Below are 15,019 nucleotides of genomic sequence, written 5' to 3'. Positions count from 1 at the left end.
ATTTCTAAGCACAGACTGTGTTTCCATTTCTATTACCTGAAGAGATCTTCCTGACTTTTCTAGGTTCGATGGCTATGTGAAGAAGCAGCAGGCACCAAGAAACACAGCTTTTCTAAGGCCACCTGCTGCTGACCTACCACTGCTGCTAGCTTTGGGATTCTGGCCAATAACTAGAACTAGTCTTGGTTTTCCCAAAAACAAAATGGGTTGACACTCACCCTCCTCACCTATAAGGCTGTTCCGAGGCGAGATGTTGGAATTTGAACGGTCTGCAAACTGTGAGGTTTTCATCAAGAGCAGAGTGAGGGCCTCATGTTCCGGTGGGGACTGTAATCGCCTTGAAGAGGTGACACAGTGCTTTCCCCAAAGGAATGTGGCGGCAGGGCACACGGCTGGGACTCTCAGATTTATTCTGATGATTCTGTCATTAGAAGCAGGAGAGGAAGCCTTAGGATTCACCTCTGGCCACATTCTGGAAGTTTTTCACTCCTCCAGAGGGGATCGGGGCACCTCAGAGCCCACAAACCCCATATCAGGCCCCAGACACACACATCGGGGACCACAGAGAAACATGGCCATTCCATGGATCTAGGGAATCCCAACTCTTAGGACTTCCTAACCTTCCTAAACCTCACTTTATGGTTTACTTTATCATGGTTATCACCCTGAGATGAGTCTATGTTACCAAACATCTGGGTCTGAAAAGCTTCCTTTCAAAAATAATTCTATTTCCAGGTGACCAGAGCCCCATCACATTGACAGTCACACTGATGACAACTGACCTGAACATGCTGTGACAAGAGGGCACTTCACCTCTGTGGCCCCCAAACTGGTCCCAAGTCCAACCATAAGAAAAACACCAAACCCCTATTGAGGGCATCCTAAAAACCCTGACTGAATCTCCTCAAAACTGTCAAGATCGTCAAAACCATCTCAGTCCAAAGGCGGCTGAGGAGACGCGACTGCAAACGTGCCCAGGTGTCCTGGGACAGACAGGTGGCATCAGGGAAAAGAGTAAGTCCGCAGAATGTGCGCTTCGTTAATGATACTGCCTCAGAATCAGTCCTGTAGCTGTGACAAACACACCACACAAATGCAAGATAGTAAGAGGGAAGGCAGTTCCTAGGCACTTGAGGCACAGGTGCCGGCCTGAAACAACTGTGGTAGATCATCATCATTATTACCGGAGAAAGGCAGACCCTTGTATCTCGTCAGTGAGAATAAAGGGGGGAAAGCCCAACACTAGCGCTCATCCAGCAGTGCCGGCAGTTTCCAGAATCTAGCAGTGCTGGCCTTCAGCTATGACTGAGGGAGCGCTCTCTCCGTGTCCCAGTTCTGAGCACGGGTTCTGAAGGCTGCCTGCCGGCCTCCGACCACGCAGATGAGGCTTCAGGAACCTCCTTTTGAAGGGCGGCTGCTCTAGCTGCCACAGGATCTCTCAACTACCACATCAGAAACAAAGAGCACAGGCAATCCTGGAAACTTCCAGACTGAGCCCCCAGCCTACTCAAAAGCAGGATTTTGGCAGGGATGTACTGCCTGTTTTTCCTGGGCTACGCTGGGGTCTGTGGCCTATGATACCACGTATGGTCCATAACGCAAGAAAATCTTAATGAAAAGATTCTTGTTTTGTATTAAAATACTTTATATTAATCATTCAAACTTAAATTTTATACAACAAATGCATACATCACAGGGTGTCTGTCTCACGGGGGTCCGCAAGGGCGTCAGGGTGTTCGGCGGCTATGAGCGGGATGGAAGACCAGGGGACTCTGCCGCTTCCTCTGGCATCCTGTGCAGGTCCAGGTGGAAGAGGCAGGTGCTGTCACCTGATGGAGATGTCACAGCAGCGGCCCCCCCACCGGAGGTAAACTGCTTCTCCAAGGCCCGGGAAGTGCCATCCGGAGGGGTTGGCCCTCTGGCCAGCGAGTCCTTACAGGAATCCGAGTTTCTCCGTGTGCACACCTCCCTCTCACCCTCGGCCCATGCTGAGCCCTAGCCTAGGCGGCAGGCATATCAGCCTTGCTGAGCGCGATGGCCAGCTCCAGATCTTCCTGCTCTTGCCGCCGTAGCCGCGCCAGCCTCTCCTGCTCCGCTTTCTCACTCTCCCGCTTGGCCCAAGCCAGCTGCTGCTCTTCATTGCCAAACTGCAAAGGAAGAATGGAGGTGGGTTACACACCCGCAGCGGCAACCTGCTGGCTGGGGGAGGTGGGACACGGAGTGGGCCTGTGGCGTGGGTGGGCTGAGACGTGGCTGATGGGGTGTATGGGGGTGGGGCCTACGTCCTCAGAAAGCCAGGCAAAGCAGAAGCCCGTCTTGAGAGGGGACACACATGCCCTGACCCTGATCCCTGGTCTGGAGAAGGTTCCACATACATGGGGAAGTGGGATGAGTTTGCCCTTAACTGGCAGCTGGGAGCCTCAGGGAACCCACAGGCAATGCAATACTGTGCAGCAACTTAAAGCTTCATGGGCAAGTGAGGGGCAGAGCATCCTTGCAAGCAGCTGGAGGCACAAGTCAGTCACCTCCTAGGGGCTAGAGCAGGGAAGCCAGGGGTCTCCCGACAGGCTTCTGATGCTGGTGGGCAAGGGGCACTGGGCCAGAGACCAGCCACTACAGCTGAGTGTCACACATGCTAGGGGCCCTCAATCGACCTGCAAAGTGGATGCGGGCTTGAAACGGGCACTGCTGCCCCAGCCCCATTGCCGGAGCCTGAGTACCTGTCAGAGAGCAGTTTAGGGAGCCCTGATGCTATGCTGCCATTCCATCCAGAGTTGTTTGAAGCAAGAACTTTTAATTACTGGGAAACTTCTGAAATGGTTGATTTTTTTAAAAAGAAATCTTTTTAAAGCAAGGGAGAAAACCATTTTGATCTTGAGATGGGCAATTTCTAATCACTCATTAGCTTTTGGGGAGGAGAAGCAGTTCTTACACACTCGTGCCCCTGATGTAGGTCCGCACCCCCGAGTGACACTCATACCCCCACCCAGTAAGGGTTCCCTCCAAGTGCCAGCTCCGGCCAGTTCTCTGCTGAGGTTGGGTAACAGCAAAGATAAAGAGGTGGGCCCCTCCCAAGGCACTCCTGGGAGACACACAACCCAAACTGATGGAGATGCTCAGGAGCATCAGAAATTCACAGCTACGTCATGGACCAGGGGCCACCCAGGAGACGAGGCTGGGCAATCTTCTTGGGGAGGCTGCAGAGCTAGGGTCCCAGGCTTCCTGCTCTGCTCCTGGAGCCAGGGACTGCTGTCAGCAATCGGGGTGCTATGCACCAACCCATGTGCAGAGAGAGGGTAGGGGCCAAGTGCCCAACTTTGGCTCTACCTGAACAGACATAGGCGGGAGAGGTCGACCTCGAGAAGCTTAGGGGTCCCAGAAGGAGCTGAGATTTCCCCAAGGGGGAGTTCCCTGGGCAAGCAAGTGTGGTGATGGGCAGTTTCTAAATGTTTCCCAGTCTGTTTGCAGGTTCTCCCAAGTGGCCCAATTGGGGTGTAGGGTGAGTCAGCAAGGGATGAGAGGGCCAGAGGGGGAGGGGCTGCCTCAGAGAGGGGGAGAGCCGGGCAGAGGAGGGAAACTGTTTTGGAGCCCAGTGTAGCTGGGGGATGGAAGGATAACCAGGACCTCCCTGAGCCCAGGCTGGGTGGGCCAGTAGGGGCCAGTGAGAGCAGGGGCAAGATGAGGCAGCATCAAGAGCATCTCCAAGAGGAAAGGACTCAGGAACCCAGGTTTCTTAGAGAAAATGTATGAAGTATGCAGGGGTCTGATGGGCCCCCATACTGGATTCCCTGAAAGCCAGTCCCACCCCCATGTTTCCAGCACAGATCACAGATAACTCCCCTACCTCCCACCCCGCCCATGAAACCTTTGGGGAATTTTCCAACACCTCATCAGGAAAAAAACAAGGGAAAAACAACAAGTGCTGGTGGAAATGAGTCCATAGGCCAACGACAGCAGCAGGAGGGGACCGCTCGGCTGAGGGCCTTGCCCTGCACCCACCCAGAGGAGGGGCGGCGAGGGCTGACAAGAAGTGACAGGTGATCCAGATGGAAGGCTGGAAGCAGGGCCTGAGGGGGTTAAGAACAGCCTGAGACCTCCAGGCCACTGCCCACTCAGCTCGTGTGTCTCTGGGCATCACTGCACAACCTCTACTCAATGGATCTGTTTTTTCAGTAACAGTGCTGACAGAATGCTCCACATGCTTTCAGGGTGCACGGTTCAAGCTGGCCAGCTTATGGATCCAGACGTGCGCGGAGCACGTGGTTGGTGCGGCTCCGAGAGAGAACTGGAGAAGGGGGTCTGTGCTCCCCTTTGTCTCGAATTAGCAGCAATCCTTCCAGGGCCGGTGGAGACCCCTGGACAGGGTCACCCTCTGCTCCTCTGACCTGAAGCATCACAGGACACTAAGCAACTTTATTGCGGTGACCTCCCAGCAGAAATCTGCTGTAGAATGGCTCTGCAGTCTCAACCCTGAGGGTACCTTCCCTCAGGGGTTGACACGAGAGCCCAATAGTGTGTCATGTGTGGGGTTATATCTAGCTGCTTCCAGGAGCTCACTCATTCTCATGTTGACATTGCATCCAACTTGTCCGACAGTGCAAAATGCTACTAACAAACACATGCCCGAAACAGAAAGGTTGTTTTGAAAGAAATGGCGGAGAAGAGGTTGCCTGTAAACAGCTATGACACAATAGGTAGGAATTCAAGGCTCGAAGATCAACGGGCTCCATGGGTACCAGGCTGCTATTACACTGGTAAGGGCATTTCTCAAGGTCCAAGAGTCACAGGGCCGGGCCACTGGGCAGTGGGAGATCTCTCAGTGGACTCGGGGAGACTGAGTGCAGAGGAGCCACTTTGGCCGTTTTAGTGGGGGCACAAGTCTTCCTGGTGAACTCATAAGGCACAGGGCTAAGTCCCAGGATACCATGAAATCGGAGACCTCCTGAATCCCCAGAGGCAGAATTGCTTTGTACTTGGCGTTTTTCTGACGAGGGTAAGATGAGGGCACAGACAGCCTGTGAGGCACCTATCTCTGCAGCACCCATGCCACCTGAATGGGCTGAAGCGCACCAATGGGACTTTCTTTGGGAAAACTGGGCAGGTGTTTAAATACTGGCTGTATTTTAAGATCAAAAGTTAACAACTGTACTGAAACAACCAGAAATGCATGGGCAAAGGATAACTTGAACCCTGGGTACTTTCAAACAGAAAACGCTTTTCAAAAAGCAGCAGCCAGGCTGGGGAAGAGGGAACACAGGAAGTAGAATGGTGTTCCAGAGAGAGAACAGTTTCTCCAAACTGCTGCTAAAATCCACTTAACCCCTCCCCCTTCCCTACCCCAAAGTGTCCGAATCTCCAAATCCTGCATTAATAGCTCTCATCCCCCCAAACCCCAAGCATTTAATATTTTTTTCCATCACCAAGTAAAGGTGGGGAAACTGTAGACAAAGTGGGTTTCATTTCTGGTTTTTATTAATAACATTGCCTTTGGTATACATTCACAGTGCTATCAACACTGGCTATCAACAAAACCCAGCTAATTGTAGTCATAAAATATTTACAGGTCACCAAGGGCCACGAATGGGTCCCAACACCTTGCTCAGTTTCAGTAAGCACAGGACGGCTGTGCCCAACCTGGATGGAAACAAATTGGGTACTCCCTGGGCACTGATGTGGCACAGCTTGTTTTAGGAAGCTATTGTACTACTGGAAGCATCTATAAATAATGCAGCTGACACCTAATGAGAAAACAAAGTACTCTGTCAGAGTAATGAAGAAACAAACCCTTTCTAAAAGCAGGCACATGACACCACAGCGCATGTGAAGTTCCCCAAGATGTGATTCTGGTGTGCCACCAGGGCTCCCGAAAAAGCGATAGCACTTTATTATCTAGCATGTGTTGTCACACTGAGAAACAGTCAGGCTTTCAAAATTTGCTCCTGAAAAGGCACTTAACTATGCTAGATGGTTTTTTGAGGGTTATTCTTTAGCAAAACAAAGAACTTTAGAGTGGTTCCTCTAGGTTATATTTCTCTTTTCAATGTGTCTAGTACTTAACAGTTACTAAAAATTCAGCATGTGCACCTGCCTGGCTTCTCCCACTTAGACTTGCACACAATGCGGGTGGATGGGATGGGTATCATAATTCTTGAATGAAGATCTTTTCAGGGACTATGAAACCCTATCATAACTTTTGCAATCTTGTTTCCAAAATTCAGCAGCATCTGACAGCTCAGTCCAAAAATCAATGTGCACAAGGACCTCCAAGCAACAGAAATAACGCTGAGTCTACCGTGAATGACAGAAACAGGGCTGGCCAGCCACCCTGCTAGAAGAAAATGGGGCCTTATCATAGAGTATCCAAACCATAGCTCTTTCTTTTATTGAGAAACGGTTTTTCTTACAGAAAGAAGCAATACAGAATAAATAACACATAGCATAAGGTGTACCAGGAGACAAAAGCCAAGAGGGAGTGACCCCAACAAAGCTGCAAGCAGAGTGGGGAGGGGGAGAGTGAGGGGTGGCAAGGAGAGGGAGACTCAACTTACAGAGGTGAAGTCTGCAAAACCCAAGGAAGAGGCTTTAGAAGGTTTAGCTGAAGAGGAGGGAGCAAATGGATCTTTTCCACTAAACGGGTCCCCAAACCCCTTGTTATTTTGAAACGGGTCACTGCTGTCAGCCCCTCGTGGCTGGAATGGATCAGGGGGCTCGGGAAAGTCTGTGGAACCAAGCTGGTTTACAGGTGTACTTTTACCTGAAAAGTTGAGAAGAAAAAAAGAGAGAGAGAGAGAGAAAGAATACAGGTTACTGACCATAGACAGAATAGAGTCCTGACAAAGGAGGTCCCGGCTCATGCTCTCTGAGCAACCCTTGCCCTCTTTGGAAAGAGCTGGAACGAGTTCATGGGTGGCCCTGGAGAGTAAGGGTGGACCTTGGTTTTACTTATCCTGAGAACTTACGATTTATGAAACAGAAAAAAAAGCCAAAAAAATAATAATAATAATCACTGGATTAGTACCTCCCCTCTGTTCCCACTGCAACTGAAAGTTATTGCCATCTTTAAAATGTCTTATGCAGACATGTTTTGAAGTGACTTGTTTCAAGATAGGTATATATTTACTGACAGAGTTAAAAAAAAAAAAAAGTATCATGGCTGAGCAGAAAAATACCACTAAGTAACAAAAATAATGGAGTGGTAGTTATTTGCAAAGAGGAAAGTTTAGTTTCACCAAAAGAGTTTAGTGGAGTCAAAACTCTAGAGTGAGGGTCTAGAAGCCACTCCCAGGTAAACCCCACTGCTGTCGTGAGGGTACACTCATTCCCAGCTTCCATTTTGGTCCCTTTGGAGCTGGTAGCTGCAAGAGGTAGGCCAGGCCTTGCTGGGCTCTTGCTGAGCATGGTTCTAGGGCTGGCAAGGGAGGGGGTTCAGGTTGGAGGAACGGTAGCTGGAGGTGTGGTCCTCAGGAAGCTGGCTTCTCCCAACAAATTCTACCAGTGTGCAGACTTTTCTACCAGGAACCAGAGGCCTCTCCAGTCCAACTCAGGCCCCACTGGATGCACCTCCAGAATGTGCCGGTTTTCAGGGCAGCTCTCCCGCTCCTTCTTCCAGCTGCACTTGACCCCCAGAGGTGCCTGCTTTCCTTCCTCACAGTCAGCCTCTGCCATGCCTGCCATCCTTTCCCGACATAACCACGTTCTAAAACCATCCTCTCTGACACCTCTTCTGGGGGTATATTTGTGAAAGTCCCAAGATGTCCCTAAAGTTCTGGGGCCACAGCGGCCACTGCCACTTTTAGTTCTGACAAGGTGAGTACCTCAGCCCAGCCAGCCTGTTTCTGACCTGTGATGTGGCGAGGAGTGAAGGATGCACACAGTGGTGCTCCTGGGCAGTAGGGTTTGCATCCACTCAGTGCTGGCTTGGGTATTCTGCACCAGACTGCCCAGCCCCATCCACCACAGGACCAGCCAGGAGCCTGAGGCTCTCTGGGAGAAGCCTTCTGGGGCAGCTAGGAGGGATTAAGAACATCTGGTTTCCCTCCTTTGCAAGAAAGTGCTCTATTCATTAATGTGCTCTTAATGTTAAAGTGTTCCCTCAAAAACAAAAATGACCTGGGGCTTTCTGGAGACTGGCTGAAAGTCCTAGGGCATGGCACAACCCCTGGCTCTTGCACTGAGACCAAGGGGGCAGCCAATGGTGTACACTCCCTGCGGGAGCTGGTACACAGGGCAGGCGTGAACAGGAATGAATAGGAATGGGAGGTCCGGGGTTGGCAGCTGACAGCAAGCCCCCCCCCCCAGTCATACCCCCCCAGCCTCCACTAGAGCCAAGGCTGTGTTGAGAGTGCTCAAAAGATTCATGTTTGTTTCTTCTCAATTAAGAAAACCTTCCTGCCCTGGTTTAGGTTTTTTAAACAATTGTTTTGGGGGAGGTGAAGCATCCAGCCCTCTAGAATCACAGGCTGAGGTTTCTGATGAGCAATGAGATGCTCTGGGAGATGAAAGCCTGTTCACAGGAGCCTGCCCGTGCCTGGTTTTGCCCTGCTGCAGAAACCGTTGTTATTTAGAAATCGTGACGATGTTAATATGAAACCAGGGCACATCAACTGCTCTTGTTTTCAGAGGGGAAAGAAAAAAAAAAAAAAAAAACGGTTTTTCTCGGTTGTCTGTTTCCATGCCTTTGCCATCGAGGTTAAACGGGAGCCGCAGTGCACAAAACTGATCCTGGTTTGGCCCATGACTGTGCCCTGAACAGCTTTTTGCAGAGTCGGGGCACCCAGGCACAGGGCAAACAGCGCTCTCCTTTATTTTTAGCAGCTGTATTTTAAAAACATTCTGGGTCCAGTTCCTGCTTTTATGTAACCACTTCTGCTAACTAACTCCTTCATCGGTTTTCTGGCAATGTAGTTTATCTTAAAACATGACAAAGTAACTCTAATCTACCTATTCTGTGTCCCCAAGCAAACTGCAGTTTTTTCCCTTTTCAAGGCTCCAAGTCCTTCAAGGAAGGAAAGCCCTTAACGAAATGTGTGAGAGTAAGGGACAAAAATCATCAGAGATAAAGCCTCCGTGTAACATCTGACCAGTGTGGTACCGGGCCATACCACCCGACATCACTGTTCCTAGATATCAATGCCACTACCCAACCTGCAGTGCGGAAGGCAGCGGCTGAGACAAACAAATGCAGACCCCTGAGGTTTGGGGACTGCTCAAGTACCCCCTACTAAGCTTCTAAATTTTAAGGGGAGCCTGCATTATTGAGAAGGATGCAGATTGAAGAAAAGGCAAAAGAGCGCTTATTTCAAACCACAGCAGTTTCAACAGTTACCCAAGTGGCGCACCGAAACCACACACAGGACCGACCTTAGCAAAAACAACGTGAGCCCCATGGTTTACCACAGTTGTGCTGTTAAAAAAAAAACTCAGTGGCTGGCTCCACCCTGAAAGAAATTTCTTTAATTTTGCTATTTCTAAATGTTTCTAGGCTGCGCGTGCCTCGGAGATGGGGAGCAAGTGAGGACCAGGCGCGTGTTCTGAAGCCTGGTTCGCAAATCGCCACACTCTGCCTTTCCCAGCACGCTTTTCAAGAAACCATAGAGGGGGCCGCAAGAGCTTGTCACAGAACAACAATAGGACAGGGACACCGCAAACTAAACTATACATTCTGAAGGTTCTGAAGAGGAGTGATTCTCTGGCTTGAAATTCCTTAACGTAGGAGGAGAGCAAGGGGTTTGGGTGCCGTAGGGCCTCAGTAACGCTGATTCATAAAAATACAAAATGTACACCTGAGTGCGAGTGTGTTCATCGCAAGCAGAATCTTGCTGGGCTCTATTTATGAAATTCAGGGCTGCAGCTGAAAATACAGTTCTCTAGATGAGCGATAAATACAAAGACAAGAAACAAAACAAAAAATAAAAAACAAAGGTTTGTGGTCAGGACAGCTGCCCCACCTTACTCACTACCCCACACAACATGGGGCGTTCACACGACTGCTGTTATCCCAACGAAAAACATCCACACAATCACATCTCATCCCACACAACACAGGACCTTCACACAACCTCCATTATCCCCAACATGAGATGTCCGTGTAACTGCTGCACCTCACACAATACATGATCTTCACATGACAGAATTCTCGCGCAACTGTCTCATCCTACCCAACGGGGGCATTCACACACGAATGTCACTCATCCCGCATGACTGCCTGGCTCTCAGTGTCCTCCACTCATAAGGACAGTGACTAGTGGAGGACCGGAGGACCTCTTCCTTGGTCTGGCTCCTCCCTTCCCACCCCAACCCTAGCACATTTCCCTGGGGGGAGTGGGGAGAGAGAAGACTGGGCTGTCAGGAGCACATTCTCAAATTCATAAAGGGAACTTTTTACTGAAAAAGTCTCTTTTCACCAAAACCCATCTGCGTCCCCCCGCGGGACCCATCTGAAGTGGCCTTGGAGGCGAGCCCAGGAAGCCAAGTTCTCAAACAGGACCACAAACTGGCTACAGGAGGGGACCCTTCAAACACAGCCCACTGATGCACCTGAAGAGAAGGCAAACCCACAGATCAAAGTGCGCAGAGCAGCACAGCCCAGATAAAATCTGAGGTCCCACCATCACAGCATTGAGATTTTCCACTAAAAATATTTACCAAATTTTAAGAAAATCTGCTTAATGCAATGAAGGGAACAGGATGAGGTTTGGTGCTGCATTTTTTGAGAAAAGCTGAACAAATATTTACTAAGATCCTCAGGCACCCCACAATTAAACTGCATCTTTCATCTTCTGAGATGGCCAAGGCGGTCAAAGGCAGTGGCTGGGAGGAAAGTGATGGACTTCATCCCACCTCAGAAAGGGAGGGAGAACTGGAGGGAAACAGCTTCAATTTTAGGATCCTCAAAAGACAAGTATCTTTGAAGTGAGAAATACAATCTTTGAGAGGTTTCCACAAACGGTGCCCACAAAGGGAGGGGGCGTAGTGACTTACAAATGAATTCACACTCCAGCTTTCATAACAACGGCATACAGACTGGCAGGTCTCACGGTTCTGTTGTTTGAAAAATCACATTTGTTCTTTGGTTTGTGCCTGGGACATGCTCTGCTGGGACAGCCCTATGTGCTGTCTGTCCCTTTCCCTAGCCCCGGAGATGCCCTGCCAGGCATCTGTGCACCCTGCCAGGGGTGTGACTGCCTTAAGGCAGTTGGGGAGGAGCTATTCCCAAGAGCCAGGTCAAGGAGCCCTAGGTCTACCCTGAGACACGGGCAGATCTTCAATACTCCCTACAAACCAGCCTGCAGAACCCACCCCTGTTTGAGCAGACACCATGCCCGCATTTAACAAAATGCCAGTGTGGTATGGCAGGTCTGAAAGCTGTTGGGGCACATGCTGGTACCCAAAACCCTCCAGGAGCTCCCTCCTGTAGTGAGGGCGGTTTGAAAGAGTTGGGAGAGCCTGCAGCAGAAGGGGCCCCTACTCCCACTCTCTTTATCTGGATCCCCTCCACACCACCCACACATGCAGGCACTCTTTTATAGTTGATACGGCAGAGGGAGAAGTTTGATTCAGCACTTTGAACATGAGCAATGAAAGTTGACAGGTCATATTTGTACTGTCACAAAAGCAGGGGCTGCACAGGTAACATCCACCTGGGCACCCTCACTTGCTGCAAGTGGGAGTAAGAGTCTAAGGGAGCTTAGTGGCAGGGATATGAGGACTCCACAGAGGCCAGGCGGGGCTGAAGGCGGCTATCCGGTCACACCCTGCTCACATGGGGGAGTGGGGCGAGGAACAGCATTCTCTGAACCTGAACTCTGCTGAAAGCCCTACGGATGCCCAGAAGCCTGGCTGACTGAGCCCAACTCCTCTCTTCAGCAGCCCCAAGCCTGTTTGTCTCTTCATCCCGAAGAACAGGTCATAGTGTCACCTAACTCCCACTCAATCGCCTCCTGGGTGCAGAAGAGTGGGTGGGTGAAGAAAGGTAAACGCTTCTATTTTCAAACTCAGTAAACTTTGTAGAAGAGAAATTTGCCCCAAAGAAGGATGTGTCTCCGGGCGTCTTACATGCATCTTCCCTCTGGAACAGTTGTTGGGGATCACACACAGCTCCTCCTCCTGCCTGATACACAGGAGAAGCAGCTCTTCTGGAGTAGCTATCTGAGGTTCCCCTAGAGCCCTCCGACCTGGGCTGGCCAGTAGTCCCTGAATTTCCCAAGGTGGGGATCTTAGTGTCCCATCCTAGAGCCTCACAAGTACCCACTGAATTATCTCTCTGAAATCACCGTGGGAACGGAATTAAAGTAGTTAAGTTCAAGGCAGAGGTGCTAACCACACGGCTCAACTGGAGAAGTCATCTTAAAAGGTGGATCCTAAGTAACAAATGAGAGGCTGGAACGAGCACAGGCAGAGGGTGGTGATCCTGGTCTCAGCATGCCTGGCATCTCAGGACATGCGGGGAACCAGGGACATGCGGCTGGTGCCATTTAGAATTGTGCCCTTTCCCCCGACTCTGCCCATGGACAGTCATAGTGACAGTCAAGCAAAGGGTTCCCAGGAGGGCTAACAGGAGGAGCACTGTCCCAAAGAACGAAACCAAAGCCAAGCCCCTGAGTGGGGGGTGCACACAGGTATGGGAGAGGACTTGGGCTCTAGAGGACAAATGATTCTTTTTTCTTTACTTTTTAGAGAATTATTTGAATTGAGTAGGATGCTAGCTAAATGGATCTCATTGTCCCAGGTGAGTTGGTAGAATCATAGGGAGGATAAAGGGGGCAGAAAGATATCAAGGAGATGTACCTGGCTTTATTCTGGGGGTGAGGAGGTCACTGGTAATAACAGAAGGACAATGAAACTGGGGAGAGGTTAAAGGTGATGGGCTGGTTAGCGGTAAAGGCACCCTGACTGGTGTTACCCGGGCGCTGCAGGGACTGCACCGCAAGGCTGTACTTACAGGAAGTGGCAAGGGTGGGGCCGGGCAGGACCCAAGATCGCAGCAGGGTGCGAGGCCCAATCACTGACACCCACACAACCATTTCCTGCACTTCAAAAAAATCTGTTTCTCCCTTTGCAAATCAACAACTTTTACCTAGAAACTCTCCAGCGGTGAGCTCTGATCCTCATCTCTGGTCCGTTGCAGAAGACACACCACTGTTTACCTGGGGGAGGTGCGTGAGCACCAGTTCTAACGGACAGGTTTCGGAAGGGTATGTTTTGCATCTGCCTGGAGGAAATCAATTTTCTTGACACCAAACAGCACCTGTTGGTTATTTAATACCTTGACAGACCTTTCTAGAAAAGACCTCTCCTGCCTCAGTGCCGAGGCCAAGGCCCAGGCCCCACGATATCCCTGAGAGCACAATTTCTGCCATGGCTCCAGGGGGAATTGAGTATTTGGTATTGAAAGCAGACAGCCAACTATGAGCCATTACCACATGAGATATGGGGAATCCGGTGGAACTGCTAAGTGGGGTGTAGTGACGGCAACTACATGGGCAACACGTAAATATATGTGCTTGCCTCATACCAATCACACTTAATAAAAAGAACAAAAACAAAATGCAAAAGTGCAGCTTCTAATGCACAGGCCACAGCACCCAAAAATCTATGCCTACTCGGACCCAGATGTGCATTTGGTCCTATGCAAGTAACCAAAGCTGAGCTTTGCCAGGAACCCTGGGACTCCACATCACACTATGAGTGGTCACTGTACATAGTCCTTTACCCACATGGCAACTGGCTAGGTAAGAACTGGCCCCATATTCAGATAGGGAAGCTGAGGTTCAGTGGAATTAAGACACTTGCCCAGAGTTCCTCAGGGACAAGGCAGCAGAGCAGGAAGGGGAACCTGGACCCTCAATCCAACATCCAGAAAGCAGCCGATAGGGCAGCCTCTCCAGGCCCCCATGGGCTGGCTGTTCTAGAGGCTGGAGGGGAACACATCAGTTCGCCTGCCCTGTACAGCCAACTCCAGGTACAGAGCCACACTGGCATGCTGAGCCACAGCACAGTGAGCCCAGGTTGGAATGTTGTGGTCAGCAGGCCCCTTTCACGCAGAGCCAAGTGCTGCCCCCCATACAGCGTCCATGCTGTGCATGGCTAGGTGGGGGGTTGGCCATTCCCAGGGGTTTAGCAGTTAGTATGAAATCACAGCAAACACACTGCTAAAGACACTCAAATCGCCACAGCCACACCGTCTGTACCTACCGCCCAGCAGTGTGTACCGCGCAGGGCCTTTCTGTTCAGCCATTGCTGCTGAGTAAGAGAATCAGATGTGAATCACTGAGGCCTTAGCGCGATGTGATCACCACACAGATTAAACATGCATGTACATGAGTGCCCCAGCCCTCACAGCCTGATTCTCATTCCAGCTCTCCTGAAGTGAGGAGGGGGCAGGACAGGTCACTGGGCCCAGGCTGGCACTACTGCCCCCCTTCTTGTGTGACCCTGAGCAGCAACATGACCTCTCACTTCCCTCTCCTTTTTCTGGTGAAAGGACACAATTTTGGTCCTAGGATCTGGCAAGATTAGTCATGCAAGTGCTTCCTCAAGGTCCGTAAATGGCAGAGGACTCTGGGGGCTCCTGCACCTTCTGTGCCACAGCAGAGCACAGGTGCAAGGGCCGGAAGACATGCCACAGGGCAGCCTGACCCACCTGGATACAAACCCCAACCTCTCCAATGTGGAAAACTCTCTGATACCAACTCCATCTTGCCCCTGGGTTCTCTGGTTCCCAGATCCAAGGTGCACTAATTGTTAAAGCCAGATGAAGTAGGCAGGTGTGCTAAGGGACCCTTAGGAGGTGGCAGCAAGCTGATCCTGTAAGGGTTCAGGGGAGGTGAGGTGGCTGGCAAATCTCTAGGAACACCTCCTGGCCACTGGGTGGAGTATGTCTGTCCCAAGGTTCCATAAATACAGTGCTGCTCTGCATGTGTACACGTGTGTGCACCTTCATGTATGTGTGCATGAAAGCATATCTGTGGTGTGTGCGCATGCAGTGTTTCAGAATGTGTGTGTGCAAGAGTGTGTGACT

General features: G+C 50.6%; 1 protein-coding gene across 13 annotated transcripts in view; it reads right to left on the bottom strand.

The window, feature by feature from the left end:
- Positions 1-1,648: 1,648 nt before the first annotated feature.
- Positions 1,649-15,019, bottom strand: part of EPS15L1 (epidermal growth factor receptor pathway substrate 15-like 1) — a 77,598-nt gene continuing 64,227 nt past the window's right edge. For 3 of the 13 annotated variants that reach the window (XM_012729065.1, XM_012729066.1, XM_012729067.1), the window contains exons 23-25: positions 14,194-14,241; positions 6,549-6,754; positions 1,649-2,147 (exon numbers count right to left, since the gene is read on the bottom strand). In XM_012729065.1, the coding sequence (XP_012584519.1) occupies positions 2,001-2,147; positions 6,549-6,754; positions 14,194-14,241 (401 nt within the window). In that variant the 3' untranslated portion in view covers positions 1,649-2,000. Of the gene's footprint in view, positions 2,148-6,277; positions 6,755-14,193; positions 14,242-15,019 lie in introns of those variants that run through there. The other 10 variants (XM_012729068.1, XM_004688648.2, XM_012729071.1 and 7 more) reach the window with 8 other exon arrangements.

The sequence above is a fragment of the Condylura cristata genome, unplaced genomic scaffold, assembly GCF_000260355.1.
Source record: "Condylura cristata isolate star-nosed mole 26May11 unplaced genomic scaffold, ConCri1.0 scaffold00024, whole genome shotgun sequence".
NCBI lineage: Eukaryota > Metazoa > Chordata > Mammalia > Eulipotyphla > Talpidae > Condylura > Condylura cristata.
This window is presented reverse-complemented; position numbering and strand designations above follow the sequence as displayed.